The sequence below is a fragment of the Calonectris borealis genome, chromosome 10 (assembly GCF_964195595.1).
Source record: "Calonectris borealis chromosome 10, bCalBor7.hap1.2, whole genome shotgun sequence".
Classification (NCBI taxonomy): Eukaryota; Metazoa; Chordata; class Aves; order Procellariiformes; family Procellariidae; genus Calonectris; species Calonectris borealis.
In genome coordinates, this window is record NC_134321.1 from 15,376,308 (window position 1) to 15,403,356 (window position 27,049).

A 27,049-nucleotide genomic window follows, 5' to 3' on the forward strand; every position below is an offset into this window, starting at 1 on the left:
GCTAAACTGGTGCTGTATGAAAAGTAAGAAGTAAAAAATAAGTTTTGCTGTCTATGATACCTCCAGGAGATGGATTTTGTATATTGAAAAGTTATACCTCTCCTTTGCTTACAGAAATGAATTTATTTTATGTTTTGAGGTTTAATGAATGTGATATAAATGTATACATACTGCTCAGTGTGTATATTTATATATATCTGTATTTATATGTTAGCTTTGCAGTCTTTTCCACATATGGAAGAATTTTTTGAGATCATGTTTAGCTATAGAAACCTCTCCCCCTCACTTCCCCTGAAAGTGTGTGTTAGAATATAAAACACTTATATAGAGGCTTACATTTATCTTATATTTCGTGCTAGAAAAATTAGCTGCCACCATCATAGTCTAAAACAGGTCTTTAGACCAGCTGAAAGAGCCAAAAATGCATTTCTGGGAGACAGTAACTTGATAACAAAAGTTGCATATCTGGCGCTGGTTACTTAAGTGAGATAACATGTCACAGGCTTTCACTACAAAGGGGACCATAAATTTTTGCATTGCAAATCTGATTTCACGGACCACTTCTTGTAAGAAGCATTGGGTTTCCGCTTCATCTAGTGATAAAGCTTTAGAATGCATGAGTATCTGGTGAAACATCTTATTCATGTTAATGCTAGTCTGAGTGTTGTAAAGTAAGTGGTCAGAAACAACCTTCCGCTTACCCCTATCACCAGTATTTATGTTTGATTTTAGCCTAACTATATACAAATAGGATAAATGGTGAGATGGGTCATTTTCACAATTGGATGATGCATGGTTACTTGTGACCCTTTCTGTTATGGATAGGTTTGAAAATAGACCTGTGACATAAATCCATATTGCTGAAGCAATTTTTAAGATTTATTCAACTTTTTGAATATACAAACGAAACATAAAGTAAAGACCTTCTAAAACTCTACACACAACACTTGAATAAATTCACTGTTAGTCTTTCCCCTTTCCAGTTACAAGCTCAGTTCTTCAAATCATTCATGCACAAAACTCTTCTATAGTCAATTGTTCTGTGTATGGAGAGTTTGTGAGATTAGTCCTCAGCTATGTTTGCTCCTAGAAATTGAGTAGCAGATAAAAGTCTCTAAGCTCTGAAAGATTCTAATTTTAGGCTAAATTCTTGATTTGAAAGAAATGTCATTACTTAGCAGGTAGATTTCTGTGTCACAAGGGGAAATTAATATTTGTTAAGGTAATTGTTTGCTGTAAGTAGGACAGTTTCACAGTCCAGAGCCAGTAGTTACATGTTTAATGACCCATTAGTAGCCATAGATAATAATGAGAGTAGCGTAAATCAGTCATCAGAAAGTTAGTTCAAGAGATGAGCAGGTTATCACTCGATTTATTTAGCCCAAGTTAAGACATTAATTCTTAGCATGCCGGCACATGAAAGGGAAATGTGATGAGCCTTGTCAGGAAGGGTCTTCTATTGTGGGAAGAGAGCCAGAAAAGCTTAACTCATCAAGTTTTTAATGTTGCCTGTGTTGCGAAAGCTTTTGTCTAAAAGGAGATTAGGATTTTTTTTTTTTTTATTTAAAGAATGGATTTTATAAAGGTACTTGCATGCCACAAAAGTGAGGGGATGTGTGCTGTACTTCAGCTTTGTGGAAGTATTTGCTGTCTGCTTTTTGAGTCAGTTTCACTATATTCTTCACTTTAGGTAATCAAATTTTATACACCAATGGGCCTCATAGTAATGCAGAATTTCACAGTCTTTGAGTGCATCTACATTAGGGTTTTAGTTCTGATCAAGAGTGCAGATTTGAATCAAACCTTCTGATCATTCCCACTTACTGCACTATGGTTCATATCCAGAAGCAGTGTTGGAGTGGGCACACTGAATTCCTGTTTGATTAAATTTAACTGAAAGATGCATTCCAGGAGGTTCCCCAACACAGTGAAATTGCTAAAGGGAATTCAGTCTTGGAGACAGGGCAAAATTAATCCAGAATACCCCCCCAAGATAGGTGTATTGTACAGATGCTGATTCTCAGTACCAGTTGTATTGGCTATAGATCTATTGCTGTTGCAACACACTGCTAAATATAACCTCTTGCAACTATTTCACGTTCACCAGTAAACAAGAGTATGCTATACGCAGAATGATTATGAATAGGCTTATAATTTCTGGCATCTGACTGTTAAATTTTTTTAGATATACTTAATCATGTCATGCAGGCCATGATTAAAGTTATCCTTTGTTTCTAACCTGCTGTGTAATGTAGCCCCTTTTATCTGAAGGCCACTGTCTCAAGTTTACTACTGAAACTGATGAACCTTAAAGAATTGATGGCTGAGAAATGTGCCTGCAAAACTTGTATTGAGATACACTTCAATAATAAAACAGAAGACATCTTTATACAAGCTTTCTACGTCTGTGTGTAGTGTTTTCCAAGCACTATTCTTTAAGTTCCTCATCTTGCTACTTTGAAGCCAGTTTTGAGGTTTTAACGTTAGGTTTTGTGGCAATTGGATCAGAACAGATATTTCTTTTTAATATGTTAAGCAAATATGATAAGTAGCAGCACAGAAAAAATAAAGGACTAACAAAAGGATGAGATAAAATCAATGAATTAATAAATAGCCCGTGCGCAAAGGCTTTCATAGTACTTGAGATTATACCACTGTACTGTACCTAAATATATGTCCAAATTAGAGACTTGGATGTCAGTCCTAAAAATACAAGACATTCAATATCTTAAATATTTTGAATTTATAATAATTTTATAATAATTAAGCGTGTATATTAATTTATCAGCTAAAATGTTTTCTTGAATATTCATTTTTTCCCTTATTCCTTGTCTGTAATTGAGATTTTGCTTTGCAGTTTTTGCTATTGAATTGCTATTCTTGACCCTATAAACCAATGAAAGATCCAAGTTTAAAAAGCAGTTAATGTACACAAACATTAATCAAAAATTGCTTGATTATAGTTTATTGTTTGAAAGAGCCATAGATTAATGATTCTGTAGGATACACACTGATACGAAAGACTAAGCATACTTCTGGAAGCCTCTGATCCAATATTAATAAATGATAAGGCATAACTGCAGCTTTTATTTTGCTTCACAGTGTGTGAAGAATGCAAAAATAGGTAATGAACTTCATTTGTCTCAGAACATCAGTGAAGAATTCTGTATTCTCTTACATTATGTGTTTGCATTGAGGTACAAAACCTTAGCTTCTTGATAGAATAGTTTATTCATAAAACCAATGAAAACTACAATCCTAATTCTTATGAGCTTTTTATCCAGTGCTTTTGGGTAGTTTTCCCTGTTCATACAGAAAAATCTGTAAAGCCTATAACACTAAGTTAGGATTAAATATCCACTCCTCGAAATGTAACAGGCAGCAGGGACAAGGATAGTTGAGTCTTATCTCATAACTTTTATCCAATGCACTAGAAGAAGGTAGTGCAGGCTTGAAAACAATCTGTCTGCATAATGGGAATAGTAAGTGATCAATAAGTTCTTTTAATATTCCTTTAAGATCATGCATCTGTGAGTTCTGGCTTCTGTTAAATTAAAAAGTAACAGCACATATCATGAAATTATGGTTCTTTGGTTTAATCCTATTTTTTTAATGAAAAAGAGGGTTGACATTCTCCGATATCTAGGAATTTTACTTTTCTCGTCAACTATTATCAAGCACTAAGTATTTTTGGGTCAGTGCATTACCTAGCATCAATATATGACATAATTAACTAAACAATAACATATTAGGTAATAAAGCACATAATTATGAAACGCTGGGCTTTTTTGATAGGGATGCTAAGTGGGTGAGCTCTGCTTAGGTTAGTGCAAGTCTATGTATCTTCTATAAATAATTAGTGTGTGGAATTGAAAATGAGATATGAACAGATTTTCTGGGTTAGGTATAAATCACATCAAAATACTATATAGATACAGGTTTTTAAAACAAGACAGTATGCTGAGACTGGTTTTGAGGTTGCTTTTAGTATTAAAAATTTAAAATCCAGTGAGGGTTTGTTTTTCCTATTCAGTTGTCTGTCAAAACAGATCACTGTGTTTAATTAATTTTTTATGAACTTGTTAATCACTAATGGAAAATATATAATAAACACTGTACAGAATAAGATCATGGCACAGACATACTCACTAAAACAAATGTGAGCAAAAAGGTCGAAGAGGATTTTTATTAATTGTAATGTTGAAGGTGAAGTGGACCTGGACCTGAACCTGACCACTCAATAATTTCTTCATTAAATCTGTAATTTTTTGAATGATTTTGAATACAGTTAGCCATATCTTTTAGAAAGTGTCTAAGTCTTGATATAAAATCTTCAAGCCATCCAGAACTGATGTGCCATTGAAAAATATGTATCATATTTGCAGTGTAATTATATCCTATAAATCTCTGTCTAGCTTTTTTTCTGCTAGAGAAGAGCTGTCTCCTTTTCTGTATGTGTTAATTAATAGTGATCAAACAATCTTTTAATATTTTCTGAGTGACCAGTTAGGTTGAGTCTCTTTTGTTTCTCACTGCCAAAACTATTTTTCAATAATTTTGTAGCTGCTTCCTGATCTGGTTACAGTCTTTCAAATATTCACAAGCATATGACACGAGCACCAGATGTGTAATTCTATTAATGGTCTTATGCTACTGCATAGAGATACAGCAAACTTTTCAATTTTTATTTCTCTGCCTGTATTTGTCCTTGTAAATTCAACATTGTATAACATGTTCACTTCCACCATGATCTGTAAAGCCCTTTTTGATATCATCGATTTCAGATGCAGTCCCCTGTCTTCTAAGTTTGCCCTATACATTTTCAAATAATGATATTGTATACATGATTTCAGTCATACATGTATGCGGCTGATAACATTTATTCAGCTAATCCCAAATATGTTCACTATTCCAAGCAGTCTTTGTCAGGCTTTTCTTTCAGATCATGGGAATACAGAAAAAGTTTGGGTTGAGAAAAGATATCTGCACGTCCCCTTCCTTCTCCAGCAATATTCATTCTATATAGAGCTAATTTTGCTGACACTGTGTCTTGTGGCACATAATCAAATGCCTTACAGAAATCTCAGCATATTATTTCAAAGCACTTACCTTATCAAAAAGAGTCTGTATGTAATTGAAAAAGATAAAAAGTTATTTTGACAGGACCAGTACTCAATAAAGCGATGTTGATTGACATCAACTGAGCTCCAGCTTTTAATTTATTGCGTATTGTATATCGGGATCAGTGTCAAACTATATAGTCTGTAATTTCCCATAATATTCTTTAAAAATATTTGACAATATTTGATTTTTCAGCTCCTCTAGAATTCTGCCAAAAAGAGATCACGCAAATAATTGAAGTAAAAATGAACGTCTGCCTGTTTGAAGAATTACAATACACTAAACAGCAAAACAGCTGTATGTAGTTAGGAGTTGTCATTTGGAAACATACTGAGTTGCCCATTTTGTTGATTTTTGCTGTTTTTAAAGATATCACCAAAGATTAACCTAATGCATTCTGTTAGTGAAATAGGATCAAACTACTCAGTGGAAAAGAAATCCTTCAGTCTTTCTTCAACCTTTACTCTGGTAAAACTCTTGTCAACTTCAAAGTCAATTCAATTAGTGTTAGTAGGCCTGAATAAAAGTAGTTCCTGTAGAATTCAGGGGGAAGGACTCGTATTTTCAGTGAAGAGAACCAAGCTCATTGGAAGTTTTACAGAATCTGTCCCTTTGTTTCAAAAATAAATAAGAATATTCAGGCCTTTCTGTGTCTTTGCTTTGTGGTGTAGTTGTGCAGACCTTACAACTGAGACATGTTCCAAGTTAACTGTAAAAAATTTACCCACATTTCTTCTGTGTTAAATGATAGCTAAGTTTATAGTGGACTGTCAGATTTCTTTACTTAATTCAGCAACATGCAAGACATCTATCTTAACATCTGGTTTTTAATAACAGTTGACATCTGGGAGCTCTTTTTTATTCCAAGAATGGACTAAGAACAGTAGTGATACTGGCAGTGTATATTTTCAGGCTAAAATTCCTGTCCATTTCAATCATAATTAATTACCATTCATTTTCTTTAGTTTTTAGATTTAATTAAGTGCCAGCAATATGTTATACCAGCTAACTTTCAACGTTTTGAAACTATAGAATGTAATTTTTTAATGTTTCTAAAATATTAATGGGTGAATTTTAAGGATCTCTAAAATCATAAGATCTTACTTAATTTTGAAATGCTGAGTTAAATGAAAAACATTGTGTTGTGCACCTCTATGTTCTGGAAGCTGAGTATCGCATCAGAATTTGGCACAGTGGAACTATATATAGATATAGATATGCACATACACATCTGAGTGTGCATAGATAAAGAATCATTACAAAAAATATAATCTTCAGTAAATGTATCCAGGGAAGAACATTTCACTCTCCTGGTTTAGTTCATGGTTTAGTTCATATTTTTTATTTTGTTCTTTTTAACTTCAAGTTTATAATAAATGTCAAGAAAACCTTCTGCTTTCAGCATATCTACAGTAAAATAATCCTTTTTAAAAACAAATTCATGGAATTGTTATGATTTTTTGTATTTGCCATTGTTATCTATCATTAAAACTCTAAATAAATGAGTAATCCTAATGGTTCCAAAATGGAAAAAAAGGAGTCTAATAGTATTCAACAATGTGCAGTGTTTAAGGATTGCTTAAGAGATACATTTAATTCATAGCATGTTAGAAAAGTGTACTTTGCTAATGATAGATTTTATTGATTCTTCAGCAGTTTTGTATCTTTTAACCTATCAGAATGTAAGACAATTTTATTATAGTAATTACTTTGCTTACTTATAAGGTTTGATCTATTTCTACTGTCAATGTTGGTTTGAATTGCGTGCAATTAAAAAAATAGATAATCTTTTAATATTTAATCTTATAATCTACTTCCTACACACTGTTTTAACTGGGTGGGAAAATGTTTACGTCACTGTTCTTGTTTTTTTGGTTGCTATAGATGCAGATTCTTGTATATGTAACACAAACTTGTTCAGTTGTTTTCACTGGCTTACATTTAAAAAAAAAATCATGTTTTTAACATCCAAGAAAATTGTGTTTTATAGGCACCAAAGTAACTAACCTTTTCTTCTTTCATTCCAACGCTAACGTCTTCTCTGTGCATCTCCTGATGTCTGGCACACAGGATGACGAGGAGGGTATATGGGCATAACTGTTCCCATAAACCAAAGTTCCAGTTTTGTTTTGAGGGGTGAGAAACTCTCTTTTCTATCTCTTTCAAGTTGCAATCTAATTTTTATTGTTTTATTTTAAAATGCATGGAGCTGTGTGTTTCTTGACAAGTGTGTGTGTGAACCCTGTAAAAAATGTTTTCTCATATGCAATGAACAATGAGAAACTATGTCTAATGGTTTAATGGTCTAATGGTTTAATTTTTTTCATAGCCTATTGTGGCTAAAGGTGTAGGTAGGTACAAAACTTTAAAAGGAGTGTATTTGTATCTGTTTGTATCAGTTTAAACAATTTCCTTTTTTCAGTAGATAAGAATTTCTTTAGACTAGTATTAATCTGCTGTATCATCTCAAAAATCTCTCTAAGAAAACTATAATATCTTTGCAGAAAGAGTACGAAAGTTTGATACTTAAAGCTTGCCACAGATTAAGCATACAATTTTACTGGAATAGAATTTATAATATGCATGGAAAAAATGAGACTACCTATTAAGCTAAAACGTTTTTGTGACATTTTAAAATAAGCAGCAGATGCTTAATAAGGCAAGTATAATCTGTCTATGCAATACATGCTCTTTGCCTGAAATAATCTGATGGACTAACATCCATACAATAATTTGGTTGTGATATTTAAGAGTACAAAGTACAGTTTATTTTGTTTCTCTTTCAATTATGAGTAAATACCATATTGTCACTGTGTGTCAGTTATTGATCAATGTATATCCAGTTTTTGGTGCTTGCCTTTGAAGCTGTCAGTAATTTGTAGCTCATGATCACTGTGGTCTCAACATTGCTAAGACCATCAGGCCTGGTGGTTCACTTGTAGAAAATGTTGCTCATGTCACTACTTCTTCTTGGAACAATTTTATTTACTACAGTGGGACTGTTCAGAGGATCTTACTCACGTAAGATTAATGTGTTATTAAAGTTGCCATACTTTCCTCTATATTGCTGTGGTCCCTGTCACCCTAAGTCGAAGACTGTATGATTTGTTTTGTTTCCAGTACTGTTATAAGCCAAGTTACAAGTCATTCTTTCTATTTGACATGAATAAAATCTCCACAATAATTTTTGTTCTTATATACTTACTTTTTATAATAGTTGTGGGATGCAAAATTAGTGCTATCCATAATGAATAATTTGTATTTTTTTAAAAAAATTTAAACTGTTGAAGCTTTCTATCACAGAGAGGTTTAAGATTCAACAATTGAAAAATAAAATAATTGGGCATTGTGATACTATTAACATTTAAAAGAAAGCAACCTTGGTTTATCAGAGTATAGTTATAAACCTTTTTTGGTTTTATGCTTTCTGATTCAATTTTAAATGTCATGCTGGCACAGGTTGTATATGTAGATAACCTCTGTTTATGGACACACATGTTGCATGTGGCAACAGTAGGAAAGGAGGTGACTCATATTCTAAATTTTTTTAGTTACACTTTCTTCTTTCCTGAAAATAAGCAGCCTTAAAAAGAATCTGGAATTGTTCTTTTTCACATGAAAATATAAAAAAGGTTTATGGGTTTTCTTAGTGTTGTGTTTTAAGTAATTAGCAAGTTCTGTTAACTGCAGCTGCATTTTATTTTAATAGCAGTTTATGATGTTATTTATAAGTAATGTAATTTTCAGCTGTTGTCAGCATCATTCTTCTGTTTTGGATGTGGAGAGCAGGTCTTTGTTTATTTTCCAGGCCCATATATATTTCCAATTTAAAAACAGGCATTCCTCTCTGACTCTTTTGTTCAAATGCCGATATAATTTATCTGGTATTGTTATATACCAGACCCTTGACAAAGAACTTGTTTGCTGTTTCTTTTCAAGTGGGAGAGCACTGCAAAGGTAGTATAACAAATAGCTGGTAGCAGTCATAGCCTGTCCTCCAGACTGAACTCATGAGTAGACCTGTCCTTGTAGATAGGATAGCCAGGAGTCTAGTGGAATGGCTATCATAAGGTGAAAATTCATGCCATAGACCTCCTTCCCTAGGGGAGGGGGAAAACTTTAGGTCCCAGACCTATAAACCTTTCTGAAAATATATGCGGTAATACTAAATTTCCTTATATTCACTGTTAATAGCTACAAGTATATCTTACAAAAGAGATGCTTACATAAGATACACTTAGAAAAAATAATGGATAAATTTTTCTATTTTGCACAGACTTGAGAGCTAATAGCTTGATTTGGCTGTCTGAGCACAGGAGTTTGCAGTCTCCACTCATCTAGCTCAGCAGTGAGGGTTGCTCAGGCAGAACTGAGCTACTTAGCTCTTGTGTTAAACCAGAGGAAAACTGGATTTAGTTATCAGAAGTATTCTTGAGGAGTGAAAGTTATGACATAAACTACTCTCGAGGTCTTTATTCCTAGTTTCTGATGTTCGAGCAGAGCAGCAGTTAAAAATTCCATGATTATAAGAACTCTATGGTATTTTCTGCCACATAGACTAAAACCCTGGATCTGTTAAGGGAATGAAAATTTTGGACAATTAGATTATTTCCTGTTTCTACTTACAATCGATATTAACAATCAAAAGGCTGATACAGTTGAATCTTGCAGACACCATCTTTGCAAAATACACGTTCTTCCACATTTGTTTGTTTTGTAAAAAGTCTGGACATTATAATTAGTTCTGTTATTATAACTTGCTGTATGATATTCCTTTTAGAATCCACTTTATGATGCTGTAGTTATGGATTGAAAGGAATAGTACCTGCGATTTAGTTTTGGAACATTTTAATAATTTCTATTGCTATTTAAGTAAGACATGCAAGATTTGTCTTGGATGCATATGGCTGAAGGCTAAGTGAATTTAATAGTTCAAATGGTTAGTAATCAGGGTGAAATGAATTGTCTTGAATGTTGCATTACTATTTAAAAGTGGCATTGTTAACATGAGTAGAATATCCAAGTAAGTGATTACAATAAATCCATTTCTGTGCAGAGTTTTAAAGCTCTAGGCATAAACTCTTCACTACAGAGCACTCTTTCCTGTGGTTTTGTGCACGTAAGAAGAGTCTGGGTGCTCTTCTCACCAAGGCAAGGTGATAAAACTCCCTGAACAATAGTTCATCACCAGGAACGATGGGTGCACAGTTCACTCCGGTTATCTTCATTGTACTGTGGCTGCAGGATTGGGCAAGATGGGTCGACTCTTTTTGCATGATAGTAGTGGAGTGGATGAGTGGTGGAACTGGTGAACTTTCAGCAGTTGAAACAGATCTGCAGACTAGATAAATGGAACGGGAATGAGATGGAGATTTCATCTCCATCTAGGAGGGAGTTGATTTCACTCTTCATAATGTAAGGACTCTTAAAAGAGCCCTTAATTCATGGGATTAGACATGTTTTTACCGTTCTTCCTCTCTCACCTTCTCCTGCTTTTCATAACAAGTAGTATGGCTGAGGGAAATCAAATCTCTCAGTCAGTTGAATGTATATTAAAACACAGACTTAATACAATTAAATTTTTTCTTTATAAAAGCTTTTCTGTATTTGTTTTTTACTGCAGACTTGTATCAAAAGCTATTTGTGAACATGAGAAAATCAGGAGACTCGATGAGAATGAACATGAGGAATATATTTTATGTAGAGATGAAAATATAATTTTAGCAACAATTTAATTTTAAGAGTATTTGAACTGCAGAATGTGGATTTCTAGAAAAAAATCCTTCACCTTACTTTTTAATAGTTTGTATATTTGCCATAATTTTTAGTTATACAGTTTAAATTATATAAACTACGGATGCAGCAGGTCCATTGCGACACACACTTGTTTATGAACCAAAGCATATTAATGTCCTTTTAGAGTCTCAAAGACACATTTGTTTTGGTTTAAAAAAAACTTGTGTACAAAGTGTACAATGATTTTGAAAACTGACTATCAAGAGACTAAGGAAATCTTAATTTAATTTTTGTTACAGTAGTGTAAAATAAACAATATGCTTTTGAATTGGAGTTGATTTCTCTTTAAGAGGATTTTTTTTTCTACAAAACAAAAAGCACCTGAGATACCAAAATGTTTAGCTTCTGAATTTGTTTTGTTTCAAGTTTAATTTTATCCTGATTGTATAGGCTTACTAACATTGTTTTAGGTACCATGCAGATAGTCTCATGCTATCAAAAGTTTTCCTGAGGCCATGAGGTAGTACTCTGCACTAGTAAGGCTAGTGCAGGCTGGTCCTCTAATTACGTTTAAAAAGTAGTAAGTTAAAAATCAGTGAAGTTCTTTTAAACTTTATCACTTCAGTGCTCAAATACTACAGAAGAGTGACATGAAATGATGGTGGAAATGTAGAGTGGCAGGACGAGAATGTGTTGTAAGGTTATAGAGAGCTCGTTACTCATTAAGGAGCAAAGGTGTTCAGGGATATCTCACTGGTCAGCAAATTTGGTAGCACATGTAGCTGCACTGGTTGGGGCTTGTTAGAAACAGGTTCTCTTCCCTCTCCTCACCTCACAAAAGAAAAAAAAAGAAAATCAGGAGGTGATGATAAGTTTTAAGAATTAAGCCTATATAAGAGTCTGTCGTGGGTAACTGAAGCCATGTGACTCTCAGAAAATATGATTCGTGACACAACGGAGGTGTGCAGGTAGAACACAAGTGCTTGTTTTTTCCTTTCCAGCTCCTACCATTGAAGTGCAGCAGACCCTGGAAAAACAGTTAGGACTTTGCCACAAGTTGTCCATGTGTGTCTGTAATAGAAATCAATACAAAACCTGTTTGTACGGTATTTTGTTTGTACAGTAGTGTAGATGTTATTCTTTGTCAGATGTGAAGTAAATCAGATGTTTTAAAAGATATTTAGGGATGTTTGGACAAGTTTATTGTCTGTTATATCCTTAGAACAGGGTTACCTTCACACCTGAAACAAAGAGGAACTGAAGCTTGTTCCTGCCAGCAAATGATGTGTAGTACTTTTGAAACTAAAATCATAAAGGTAGTCTGCTAAATTTGGATTTAGAAGCCGAACATAAAGTTTGTAATTTTAAAATTTTGCCTTAGTAGTCACTGTGGAGGCATTCTTCGGGAGGCATCAGTGTCATTCAGTAAAAAAACTCTTCAAAGCAGAAACTGTCTATAGAATGGGCAGAATAGTAAAGCTTTTTAATTATTGTTCAGACAAATATTCACTGTTCACTTCTCACTATTGGATGCGTTTTGTATGTGTTTTCAGGGATGAGGAGGAGAAGGCTGTTTTAAAACAAATGTGGTGCCTAGCTTTGTCTTTGTTGGGATGTGGTGAACAGTTGTCTTTCAAGATGTCCTTACTAATAGCAATATAAAGCATAACAAAATTTGGTCATGTTACTATATAAGGGTATATTTAAAGACATTAACTATTAGCTATTGTTCTGCTTTTTGTTTTCATTATTTCAAGTCAAGATTTTTGTAAATAATTTATTTTTCTTTATGTTTGGATATTCTGTTTAGCCTGTTTTGGAAAAAACATGTTCACTTTGAAATGAGTCTCAGTAGCATGCAAAGCAATGGAAAAATAAGGAGCATGACTGCAGTGTTCATTTTAATTCTCTCATAGAGTGTATGAATACTAGCTCTATGCTTAATTAGCTAAACGGGTGTTGCTACATTCACTGGAGCCCAAGGGCATTTTGGATTTGTGAATTTTTAGACATGATTGTTGTTTTACTGCAACTTGGTTTTTACTAAACAAAAGGAGGAACCTCCCTAGGAATGTTTGTTTGGCAAACTATGGACAGATTTGTGACTAGTCTTCATTCCCGTTAAAATACTTTTATTAATAATGGAAGATGTTTATAGTTTATTGGGAAATTTTATATTAGTTAAAACGTTACCTTTCTTTTTTTCTTAAAGATGTCACTGCTAGTATTTTCGGCTATTAATTGCCCACCGTCAAAGACAGAGGGTTTTTATTAAAAGTACATAGGAATTTATTTAGCTGTATGTATTTGGTTATTTTGATTGTACACTGGAAATACACGAATTGCTTGACGTGAAACTTTTTCTGTGTTTCCTATGGAATGGAAGATCAGTAAAGAAGATCAGCATTGTTCTTTTGAAAAAAAAATTCTTAACTTTCTTTTCCAACTTTCCAACTCCATCTGAGTTAAGGTCAGAAGTTGAAACCCTGGGCCCATTGTAGTCGATGAGAGTCTTGTTATTTATTTCAGTGCTGTCAAGTTTTCACTCAGAGCAGTTTGTCTTTTGATGTGTTCATAGTCTTAGTAGAAAAAAATTTGTGCATATACATATATGTATTCTCAAAGAGATTTGTACAAACTAGATGTCTTTTACTTTATTCCGACAGGCATTTATCTTATCTTATCCTTGGTATTTATGAGACACCAAATCACCCTCATGTCTAGCTATACGACTTTATTATATAAATTCAATAGTTTTTGGTCTGTCACTTGTATTTTAGCTGTGTGAGTCAGGCCATTCTGCCTGAACTTTGGCCTCAGCTTCTTCACCGCAGGTGCAGAAGGTGTGCAAACAATCTGAAAATGTAGCTGATGAACTGAACTTCAAAGCTTTTGATGTAGTCAGCCTAAAGACAACAGTCACAGGCCTACAATCATCAGTCGTGCTCTTTTATAATCTTCCATAGTAAAAATAAATAATATACTACCGCAGTTCTTAACACTGTAGAAAGTGAGAAAAGGCAGTATGTATTTTCACACGTAAACTTTGTTTTGAAATGTTATAGTTGCTGTAAACAGGAGTAGATAATCACTGACTTCACATTGACAGAAGTAATCATATAATCTAGATATAGTTTAATATCTGAAGCTAAACTGACATCTTGAAAAAAAAAGAGATGAATTCCATGATGAATTGCATTTTGTTGGATTGCACTTCTACGAATATTCATGTGAACATGTAAAATTACTATTATTTGTCTTGAAAACTGTTTCAAGCAGTGGTTTCTGAATATTAGAGTATGTGAATATGGGACTGGCAGCACAGCATTCCTCCTGCAAGGTCTTGATTTGTTTGGAAGCAGAAGTACTACCTGACTTAAAGACCTAATCAAAGCTCATATGACCTAAACTTTTGAATGTAAGATTTTACAATTGAATACTAAAACATGAAAAAAACAGTCAATTTTGAATTGACATAAGATCTATAAAAATTGCTTTGGGAAGTTTATGAAAAATACAAGAGAAAATGTTCAGTAGAGTACAGAAAATAATACCTAACAAAAAATTATTTAGTATCTATTTTTAATATAAATAAACATATTTATTCTCTGTTAGTTACAATGCTATAATGCTGCTTTAAAAAAAAAAAAAAAAAAAAGAAAACCTCCCTGTGCTGACCTACTTAACATCAATGAAATACCAGTTGTCATTGCATATGTCTCTTGAGTTCCTCAAGGAAAAGCTTTGATAGGTGATGACTGCTATCATAGATATCTACTCCTACCAGCCACAAGACCTGGAGCCAGTTTTGAGACACATCCCTGTCTCTTATGCTTCATGTTATTCTGGCAGTGGGTTCTAATGCAGATTTTCAGATCACACACATGCAGTAATTGAAACACTTCATCTGGGTGTGGTGGCCAGAGCTCAGACTGAGCTGAGTGAGGTGTAGGTGCAAAGAAACAAATGAAAAAAAGGCATTTGGCTGTTTCAGCAGGTGTATACTACTTCATAGCCATTCCTTTTTTCTGCCAAAGAAAAGGCATTGGGCAGGGTAGGATTGTCTTGAGTTTGAGCCTTGAATCGGTGGCTGAAACATTATAATTTATAAATAATTCTATAACAGGGAGTACAATACAGAAATCTAGGAAAAATATTTATTCATATGATTTAATTAAGTTCGGTATCAAGCATCTTGGGAATGTTGCTTTGACAAAATTAAGCTATTTGTATACTTGTGCTCTAGTAGCATTAATGTAATGGATTAGAAATAGTTAAGGAATGCCTGTTAATATTCCTCATGTTGCTATACTGTCCCACTCTAATTAGGCATGCATTTTGACATCAATATTCTCATTTGTTCAAAAAATCTATTGTGCTAATTGCCAATTTCAAGAGACCACTAGGCAAAGAGCAACTTTAGTTGTTCTGATGGAATATCCCTGCATATTGCAAATGGCAGAGCCTTGCTGCTTCATTTTGCTTCAGTTTTGATCTTTGCTTTATAGACAGTTCACCAGTGAAAATGTTTACAGGTCTGTTTTCCAAAAAGCAGTAATGATTTGACTGATTCCCTGCTGGAGCCTTTCAGATCATCTAGCTGGCCAGATCATGAGCTCTTCTTGGGTCTGGCTCTGAGTTCTACCAAACTGAGCCAAGTTAGCTGAACAGTTCATGTACTAGTTTTATTTTAAACCAGATCTTTTTGACTAAAATGAGCAAGCTACTCACTTGAACAGCTTTACTGGAAGATTTGAAGAAGTAATAGTCTTAGAAGGGAGAGGGACAAGCAGCTGGAATCTCTGTCAACAGCATATCTGGAGGTAGATGAAGATATCTGTCCACAGCCTTAGGCCATGGGCAGAGCACTCTATAAACAGTTATGCCAGTTGATGACGTTACTACCACCCACCTTATGTGCTTATTACTATTATTCTGCTAGAGATTGTTACACTCCCAGATCTCTCAACAGAAGAAATCACTCCCATCAATCCCATATCAGCTTCAAGCAAACTGAGCCAGGTTAGCTTAAATAGTGATGAATACCCATTCATCAGGCAAGCCTGTTTATTGTTGCCTGGTGTGGATTAGAGAGCACTCTGACATTTCTGACTTTCTGTTGGAAGCTGTGTGGTAACATCCAGCTGATGGTTAGTGAAGAGCAGATAGTGGTGGTAACATCTTCAAATGGAAAAGCTCAGTCTGGAAGAGAATTATGTCTATAAGTTAAAAACAAAAAGACCCTTACTGAAATCACTTTATCTTCAAAGGCTCTTGCACCAATTTAGGTAATCAGGTTACTAAAATAATTTAAATTAAACCAGTGCACTTTTTTTGTTTAACTAATCAGAATCAGAACCTCTTTGTTCGTTTTGCAAATAGACATATTTTTACCAGATGCAAGCATGGAGATCAGTAATAAATTATATTTTCCATTTTATATAGGAGCTATAATTTTGGATAGTAAATCTGTGTTAAATTCTAAGAAAACTAGTTATTAAAAAAAAACCACAACCAAACCAACCAAAATACAGTTTGGATAGATCTTGCAATAAGTCTTTGCTGGGCCAATTATATTAATAATATGATTAATTTTGTCACGCATAGTTCTAGAACCTTGAAATGCATTAGGTGATAAATCTCAAACAAAGCTGAAAGCTTTGCTCTTTATAGCAGATCTTAAAGTCTATCTGTAAGTGTTTACTAATGACTACTGTTCCCTAATGTGGCTGAGGCCTAAATCTTTATTTGTGGGAGCCATCAAAGCAGCACAGCACAGTCACATTCTTTGTGTAGTGTTTTACATCTGCTGACCTGGCTCCTGCAAGTGAGCTTTTCATGAGGATTCATTTTAGTTCTGAGAATATGGATAGGGTCAAATGTGAACACTGAGGCAAGTTTTTAATGATTTAGGAATTCTGTTAGCTAGGATGATTTTGATTATGGAAGTTAGAGGCTTTAGGTCTGACTTACATTGGTTCTATACCCCTATAGGAATTTATACCTGTGTAAGTAATAACAGATCCTAACATTTTGATTGAATTAAGTTGTGTTCAAGCCTTTTGGCTGGAAAGTGCTCTGAGATTGCCCTTACCTTTTTTAATGTAATTGAGTATTATATCCTACCTGCATTAATTGTGGGGAAAAAAAAAGATAAAGATGAAAAGCTTTACTCCTTTTGCTAATTGTTTTTATAGTAATGTTGGACTTGCCTTCAATGTCATGCTACTGAAAGAATTTTTTACCGACTTTCTAAATTTTTATCTCTGCCTAACTCTATGCTGCAGTTATGATTTAAATCTGTGGTTAGATTTAATGAAAACATAACTCCTTAATCACCCTATTTAACTTACCCTCATTCATACTCTGACTGAGGCTGACAAAATTGTTGAGAAATTTACATAGATCCTGCAGCACTCATTTGTAAAATATTTATGAATGGTAGGTCATCCTTTTAAAAACTTATAAAACTGCTTGAAATCTGTTTGCTGTTTTCTCCCAGATTTCTTTACCAAACGAGATTCAGTTTTTATGCGATCTTTTACGCAGTTGTGGTCATTCATCTTATAGGAGGTCTTTTTCTTCATTTGTAAATTTGTTTAATTTCTAAAGTCAGCAGCAGAAACTTAAATAAGAAACTGTCTTACTGTTAACTATTTTGTAACTCTAATGAACTATTTTACCATTGCAGTGTTGCAAATCAATTTACCTTGAGGCTTGGAATGTATTTCCAGTGTGTAATTAATAGATGGAAAAATATTTAGAACTTGAATTGCCATTCATTTTAAGAAAAATGATAAATGCTAAAAAAATCTCTGCTAGTAGTAATAGTTTTAGGATTGTACTTGTCAACCAAAAAAAGCCTGCAACTGATTGCAAGAGAAAGAAGGGCTCATTCTCAGAGGGCTAATTCTTTTTTTCACTTGTTTAATACTTTTACTTGTTTAATAAGTTCTCTAATTTTTAATTAGAAGTGAAGACTACTTGTTCAAATATTGCAGTATCTTAGAGTACCTTGTCTTTTGGTTTTGTAGGAAAGACAGGTCTTACTATGAAAACTACTATAAAGTTGTATGTGAGTCCTCCACAGATACAGTCTTATTGCTTGAAGACAGTTTGGGAAAGTTTTATCTGGAAATGATCCTTCAATATAAGAATCAGAAGAAAAATACACTTTCTTTCCCTCTTGAAAACAGTGTAGCTTCTAAGAATGTATTTTAAGACAAGCTGAGTGAGAACCCTGCCTTAGTTACAGAAAAAAGATACTCTACAGAGAAAAAACATGAGCTCTCTAGCTATATTTAACTGCTATTAGCCCCAAGACAAAATGAATACTGTCAACTGTACTTTTACCAATGTACTCTGTTTTTCCTTGAGGATTGATAGGCTTAAATGTACTGATTCTCTCCTTGACTCTGGCAAACTTTGATCTGATGTTGAAGTATTCAAAAGCTGCATGTGTTGCAGGATTTCAGCAAACTTGATCTTACAGTTTTAACTTAAATATTGTTTCCATTTTGAAGTCTGTCATATGGGTGTACCACAAAGAGTGTTTGGTTTTAGCCCTGATGTCTTGGGTGATGGTATGCAGCAAGTAACAGAATACTGGGAATAAAGAAAAATCCTGAAATGAATCCCTCCAGCTATGGGCCGGTTGCGAGCTAGAGAGACAGGATGTAAAGTAAAACCAGTATGTCTCCCTTTGATCAAAGGATAGATTCCCCACCACCACCCAGCAGGTGATTAACACATAAGTACATTCTCCCCTAAATGGGCTGATTGGACAAAACTAACTATTTGCTTCGCACCCGCAAAGCAAACGTCAGTTAATAAACTGGTGTTAGAAATATTTCAAATGCTGTGTTTGTGCATTCAGATTCATGAAGTTATGTGATCTGATGCACTTAAGTTGCTACTAAATTGTCTTAGAATAGGAAATTCTCTAAAGGAAGAAATACTGAGCACCTTATGAAACTGCATTTTTATTTTCAGAAAAAAGCTCTTTCCACAAGTAAATTGTTACATATTCTTCAGTTGTGTATGCTTTCTGTATTTGGAGAAATTCCTTAATAGTCAACTGCACTATAAATTTTGAGTATGGTGAAACAATAGTGTAGGGTGTGGTTGTGCATGGTCTTATGCATAAAAGCTGTTCAGAAACAGACTTGACCAGTGGAAGATCTGTAAGCCACAGACTGTTTTTACTTCAAAAGTAATGACAGTGTGTGTTTCACTTTATTTCTAGAAGCATAACACTGGGTTTAGAAATCTTTGTTTTCTCATGGTTTTCATCTGATTTTATTTATTATGTGCCAAATACGTGTTTTTTGAAGGGGAAGGACGTAGCACATGAAGCCACCACTGTCCTGAAAAATTTACAGTGCAGTAACACACTAATGTCAGTAAACGCTCTCATTGTCCCATTGACTTCTTTGAGGACAATATTTCACACAAGAACTTTTAAGATGGAGAGTATGTCAGCTATGCTGTTCTCGTTTTCGTGATTCTGAATTGCTTTCCCGTACAAATCAGAATATAATGACTGAAATCTAAATCTAAAACACCTCTGCTATATTTCGCTATTAGTATAATAGAAAAAAATCTTATCAGTGAATGTCTTTCTGATAAGTAGCCTCACTTGGGATAGAGGCTGATATGTCTGATTATGTCTGATAGAACATAATCTTAAGAAAATTTTTATTCAAAATTCATTGTAGCACAACTATTTTTATATGAAAGGTAATCAAGCCATCTCTCTTACCAAGCAGGATCTGCCACGTATCATCATTCAGAACAGTGTATTTCAGAAAATGGAAAGCAGTAAGCTAATTACTAAGCAAACTATTTTGTCATAATTTTATTATGTGAGATCAAATATATGTATACATATGACACATACGGTTTTTGCTAGGATCCTGCTAACAATAATTAACTAGTGTATTTATCTTGTTACCCGAGAACTTCACATTCTTCTTGATTCATTCATGATTGAATTTTTGAAACAGACAAAGATACATTGCCAGATTCTAAACCAACATGAAATAAATAAATCTTAACCAAAAGAGATGCCAGCATTCCAGAAATAAAGTGTGGATGTGGTATTCTAGAAAATAAAGACCCCAAATCTATAAAAGCTGTACTGTATATTGTCTTTGTAGTTGTCTGTTACAAGACTGCACTGTGGTTGCTACAAATTGTGTGCTTTGGTATTAATATTATAAATCAATTTTAGCAAGCTTCTGTTTAAGAAAAATATTGTTTATCAACCAGTCACTTTTCCCTAGATCAAAAAGCAGTAGTTGGAATATAAAACCTCCAAATCTGCAGGAGAGGTGTTTGACAAATTAATATAATTTAATAAGATGGGATAACACTGTTTTAAAATGTTATTTACTTCTTGTTTTTCTACATTCTTCCCACAAATGGTGGGTAGAGTGTGCAGAGTTTGCAAGAAACCAATATTCTCTTGGCAAATGTTTCAAAGATTAATGATCAGGTAGTTCCAACACTGGTGTTTTTAAATGATGACAGATGAATAAAGGCTTTGTAGCAAGGAGAAAACAGGTGCTGAGATGCAGAACGATTTATTCTCTGTATTTTGAGGCTTTTTTAATAGTAGAAAAGCTGCTTTCTTCTTCAGTGATTAGTTTTGTGTTGTTTTATGATTTTAGCTAAAGACTCCCATCTTTTGTGACATACTGCTCAAAGTCCTGTCATGATATAGCTTAACAAAGCATCACCAAGTATCCTGATGTGCAATCCTGACTGCCAATCACTTGGTACCTAAGCAGATAGGCACTATCCTGAATGTCCTCGGGGTGAATTCTTGTTTGCATTTCCTTTACAAAAAGCCTGCGGTTGTTATTACACCTGCTGGTGTTCAGTGTCACTGACCTCTCACCTAATGTACAATCAGGTGCTCTTTTTTAACAGGCAATCTGGCATTCAGCCCACTTAAATTAGGTTCATTTGTCATGTACTCCTATCTGCCAGCAAGCAAACTGGGGAAAAAGAGGTCAAAGTAGGGATTTTTCAAATGTAAATGTTTCCTGGAAGCTGCTGTTGAAACTTAGACGTGTCATTCAAAATGCAAGTTACTGCCTGCCTTCTTTCTTAGCAAACCAATTGTCTTTTAGAAGTACTTGCTTTTCCAAGTGTCTTTGCAACACTTTTGCATGAAGTTGTTGTATGCATATTTTTATTGCCAAATATTGTTGCAAGCAATAAATAAATCACTGGGCCATATTAAAAGCATATTTTGCCCAGATGCTGCTTTGAAATACTGGATTAAAATGGAAAAAATTAGTTTTAAACCACTTACAGGAAGTGGGATCATGCAAAAGGCTGGTTTCATTTCCAAGTATCTTGTTGCAATCAGTGCTTTTGTATATGGGATGTGTACAAATATATATTACAATATGATATTAAATCTACATTTTAAAATTATTTCATTTTGTCCCCCTTTATGGGTTGTTTTTTTTTTTTTGGCAAATTTAATCGCATGGGCCAATACATGAGTAACATGGCAAGATGTAGATTCTGGTAGTAGATGATGTTCCTTCTTTTAAAACTTAGTGGTAAGAAGAATTGTGTGGATTCTGTCAAATTACTAAATGTTTCAGTGCCTGTGACAGCACTACAACTTGTATAAGGTAGTGATCCTTGAATAAATATTATCACAGCAAGATACAGCTATCCCCAGTAACTGAGATGGAGCATGATGAAGTGGGGGGAAATATGCTTTCTTTCTTCCTTATAGAATAATAATTTACTTTTAGTTTTGCCATTCTCTTATAAAGGAACTGAAACTTCATCAAATAACTGTATACAATTGTGCTTGGATCAAAAAGTAATAATATTGGCTAAATAATGTAATGTCTTTTGCTTCTGCTTTGCCATTTCCACTGTCAATAATGAGGGAAGAACGTTTCAGGTTGGTGATAAGTCAGTGAGAGGGAAGAGATTGGCTGTGAAATTGGGAATTGGCTTTCTGAGACTGCAGATTGACAAAAAGAGGTTTCTTCAAACCTGTGATTCTTGTATGAGAGAGAGACAGACTTGCTGACCAGTGTGAATGTTTTCAGGCAGGTGGAAGTAGGAAGGAGCTGAAGATCCTAGCTAGTTTTAACACTTGGATGGGGTGTAGTTTGTTTTGGTAAGATTGAACATCTGAGATGGAGTGAAAAGGTGAGTGATAAAACAGGTTATCTGGGTTATGTCCAATGAAAGTATGCTAAGCGTTAGCTTTAGGGATAGAATTAAGACATGGGGAGAACAACAAAGGACTGAGAGATATAAAAATAGTCATTATTTCTTTACTCTCCCACCACTTCTTTTGAGGTTTCTTTTGTTTCCATTTTCTCTTGTTTCCATTTTCTTATGTCTCTATACCTTAATCTTTGGATAATCTCACTTGCAAATAATTTATTTACTATGTCTTTGCTGATAGTTCATAATCTGCACTCCTATCCCAGATCCAACTAATTTTCCCGAAATCAAAATCATGGCTATTGCAACCCTCAGGTATCTAGTTAATAGCTTGACGAAATATGTCTAAAATAGGTAATCTACCTTTTGTTTCTGTTTACTTGCTTTCATGTTCTTTATATCATAATCTGACTTTTCTATATTATTTATTAATTAATTTGTTTAGATTCCCCAAATAGTCAAACTACCATGACCTGTAGTTTACTTCTGCAGGCACATAAAACAAGCAGCACACAGCTGAAACCTTAAAACAGGAAAGTGGAGGGAGGTGAGGTCTAGAACAGAAAGGAAGACTAGGTTTTCTTTTTACTTTTGTTGTGCCTGTGTTGTACCAGAGCAACTTTTGTTTTGATGATGTTTGCTTTTGGCTATGAATGTGAAAGCCCCTTTAGGAAATTGGCTTCGAGAATAGAATACAATTGTTTTATTCATTGCTGCAGGTAATAACTAAGACATATAAAATATGTCTGCTTCTCTAGATGAGTCACTACATGATAGTTTTAATACAAAATAAACTGGCTGGGATTTAGTATGGATGGAGATGTAGTATACACATCATCTTGCCAGCCCACAGAAGAATCTTCTGATGGGGTCTTCCCAGTGAGTTGTCTTGTCCCCAGACAATGTATATTAGTTATGTTACTATAACAAAGCATAACCAAAACTATTTCAGTAGAAAGAAATGGTCATAATGGGCACAGTGAGTTAAATTATCTTCAATCATCTACAGACCGGAGGACAAAAAGAATGATGTAGGTATAGCAGATGTCAAGTGGACAGATTAAAGAAATCCCACTCCTAGTGTAGAGGGATATTACCTAGGTATTCAAAAGATTAATTCAACAGTTGGAATCTTTAAATGACAACTTTCAAGACTTAAAATTCTTCTACAGTGGACTTACGGCTCTGCCTGGTGAATTCTATTAAGACATAATTCATGTCCTCAATAGCTGAAGAACAGGTCAAATTTTCAGAAAAAAAAACCCAACAATCTATTAAAACAATAGTATTGTAAGTGCTATTATTTGTTTCAGACGCTTTTATTTGCTGTTGTGAGCTAGCAATAGCATATAAGCAGCAAGAAAACAACCACATTTAGGTTTCCAATGTTTTTTTTAAGAATTGTCCAGAAGTGGATGGAGAATTCTGACTTATATAGTAGGGTTAGAAATATATAAGTTTAATGTATTAAGGTATAGAATATAAAATACAATAAAATACATAATGAGGTTAGAGATTCCATAGAAACTGCTGTTCCTAGATGTTGAACAAGTGATGAGTTCATATTACATATCATATTACATATTAAATAATATATATCATACTGCATTTCAATTTTGATTTGGGGAAACCACTACTTTTTTATTCTACAATTCTTAGCATTTTTCAAATCTCTCTGATTAAGAAGACAATAAAAATAATTAAAACAGGAAATTGTGTCATGGTCAGTCACTTTTAAGGAAGTTTTAACTTTTATTACCTAATAAGTTTTTAGATTTTTTTTTAATAAAGTTTTCAAGGTTAATAACGCCCTGTCTTCCATTTTCCAGTTTGTGAAATGTAGAAAATAGAGTCTTAAAGAGTTTGAAAAGTCTTCTCATAATTTCACAAATTCTAAATAATTTGCAGGAGCTAAGGAGGAATCAGGAAAGGTGTAGAAAGTTGTACAGAAGATAAATTCAGTTACTTTTTCCCTCAGTGTGGATGGATCATCACCTACATTTATGTTTTTGAATTAAAAGAGCCAGGGCCTTGTCTGCCAATTGTCTTCTCTGCTGGTCTATCCAGTCTAAAAAGGTAATGAAGGGCTGGTAATTGACAGAATCTTAAGTCCACTCCAAATACAGCTTATTCATAGGAATCCATCTTACTGTGCTCCCTCCAAACAAACAGATGCATCATAATTTGTTTGTCTACTTTGCTGTAAAATATGAAAAAGACATTTTAAAAAGAATCTGTTAATGTAGAGTGCATATATAGAGAGTGTATAAAATTACTCATATGAAATCAGGAATGACTCAAGACTTCTGGTGTGTGGCAGAGTAAGAATTCTAGATCCTTATTGCCAATTTCCAAGGCAACTGCTGAAGTAAATCTTAAACGCTTGTTCTCACTTTAGCAATTTCTGGCAGGGACAATGTTGTATTGTATAGGACAGCTTGTATGATATCCAAAACAGGACAAAAATTTGGAAACAATGGGAGAATTTGGCATTTATTAATCCATAGGGTGTGCACATAGTTTAAATAACTTCATGATGTGAACATCTATGTGCTTTAGAGTCAATAATCAAAAGCTTTGCAGATTTAGGAGAAAGAATTCAATTTTAAAACAAAATTAACGTTATAAAAAAATCTTAACATAAAACTGGAATGCAGTATGATATAGCACACCAAGGTTTACATTTCCAAATCCTTTTATGTATCCTATTCTGAACACAAAGCCCAGTATGTACATGCAGATTGAAAAAGTGAATCAAATGTAAATCAAGCATCAACAAAGGTTTGTACAGATATTTTTGCATCTGGGTGTGAAAATGTTGATTTCCCTAAATTATTGTGATTCAATGCATTTACATTATCATTTTGTCATTGACAACAGATTAATTAATCACATGCTTAGACATATCAAGAAATAACATACCCTTTTGATAGCTGTGTTTTTGTTATTTGAAATCTAGTAAATTTGCCTTTTCTTCTGATTTTCTTATAATTGTACACTGTTTGCATTACTGTGGTGTAAGGGATGTATCACAGTAAAGAATATGACCAAAATGCCAGTACACCATCAAAGAATTCCTAATGCTAAAAAAATGTGAGGGTTTGATTCACCAGATTCAAGCTTTCTTTATGTCAGGGCAGAAATCAGGCCTACCAGATTCCAGATCAGGTCTGTAGTGTTTTCCCAAGGGTTTGCCACTTAGTAAAAAGAAGGCCTGTTGCGCAGAAGCCTTAAAAGTATAAACTCAGCTATTTTGGTTTTGTGGTTAGGGTAGTGCTGTTTATTGAGTTTCCAGGTAGGAATCTGGTAGGTTATCTAGCACTCAATAAATTACTGTATGGCCATTGAGATTAAAAAAAAAAATCAAGATGCTTACAGTGTCATCACTGGAAATTAGTCAACTGGTCAATTTGCTTATTTAAAACAGTATTATAAAAATGATGAGATTACTTCTGGCATAATTTCCCTGTTCTATAAGGGCATATTTTGTTTTGCTATTCCGATTTACAACAACTTCAAGGAAAACTTATTAATTACCTTGCCATACATGCAAATTTTGTTTGTTTATTTTTATGTTTGCAAGCACACTGCAAGCCTGAAAAAGCAAATATATTATGCTGTTTAGATTAATGAGTTCCTAATTGTTTTAGCTTCTGAATGCTTGAAAATTTGACATGCATTGAAACATAAATATATCAGAGTTTGGGGTTGAAAGAATAAATGAAATGGCCTCTTGTTTGTAGATATATTTTTAAATGTACTATTTTATCATCCTGACATGTTCAAGGAAGTCTAAATCTAAATTCCTTTGGCCAATTGGCTTGACTTGCCTGCCAGAGTCAGAGGATTGAGTAGTTGTGCCAAAGTTTTTTATTCATCCCTATTTACACAGAGTGACTGGAAGCTTTCAGAGTCAATCATTCCAATCACTCATACCTGAACGGAACCCACATGAATGTAAATCCATTTGGCATTTACCCATCCCATTTAATTTGCATATTTAGCTATATGGTTTGTACCTTTTTTGTAGGCATAGTCAAATAGTGTTTATTATTTTGAGAGACTCGCTTGACCTGTAGCATCCTCTATGAGTCAGTGAAAGAAGGAAGGGGGCATAAAGGACATACTCAGGAATAATGCCTCAGTTTGCTCTTCATCTACAGTTTAAGCAGAACATGTGCATGCTGGCTTATATGTTAGTGAATGTCTCTTTAACTAGCTGTGTGGTATGAGGGCCAACTTGATGAGGTAGAGCATGCCAGTTTTCCTTCCCAAAGGATCTAGTTGTTCATATTGGCAGGAAGTTTTACTTACCAAAGTGGTTAGCAACTGGCAAAGTGAGCACATCCAGGTCTGAGGTATTCCTTACACACGTTTCTTCATGGGAATTTCTTATGTTAACAAAGGTACAGTAGGCAGTGTGCTTAATATTCTGTTTTATTTATCAAGGCAAAGAAACAACTGTATGAGTAAGGTCAATATACAGTAAAAGTTATTTTAGGTTGAAGGTCAATATGTTGGTCATTGTGGTTTGTTGTTTAAATCTTTAGAGATTTTACATATTAGCAGCTATTTCCTGGAACCAATAGGAGTGATCTGAAATCCTAGAAGGATTTTCACTTTTCATTTTCCCTATCTTTCTTTTAGAGGAGAATGCTGCTCATCCTTCTAAAATTAGTTCATTTCTTAGTTGTAATGTTTATATAATTTTTGAAGACTTTTATATTTTGCATGTATTCACGAAAACATGTGAATATGTTTTAAAAAGTACACAGGTCTCATTCATATAAAAACTGAATAAAATTAGATCAGTTGAAGTGTTATGTTGACAAAACTTTTACTCTCTTCTCATCTGCACCAAATATAAAGCTATAGAAGGTCCTTGTTTAAGCTAGCAAGTCCAGGGAATTCTCTCCTTCCTCTCATGGACGTGATGTCTCAATGCACTGTCCTACAGTTGACGTGATTGCTTTTCACTACTGCA

The 27,049-nt window shown here is 34.0% G+C and overlaps 1 protein-coding gene across 1 annotated transcript in view; it reads left to right on the forward strand.

Moving 5' to 3' along the window:
• ERC2 (ELKS/RAB6-interacting/CAST family member 2) overlaps nt 1-27,049 on the forward strand; it is a 526,287-nt gene that overhangs the window by 398,954 nt on the left and 100,284 nt on the right. The window contains exon 19 of the mRNA XM_075159071.1: nt 7,192-7,257. Within this exon, the coding sequence (XP_075015172.1) occupies nt 7,192-7,218 (27 nt within the window). The 3' untranslated portion in view covers nt 7,219-7,257. The remainder of the gene's footprint in view (nt 1-7,191; nt 7,258-27,049) is intronic.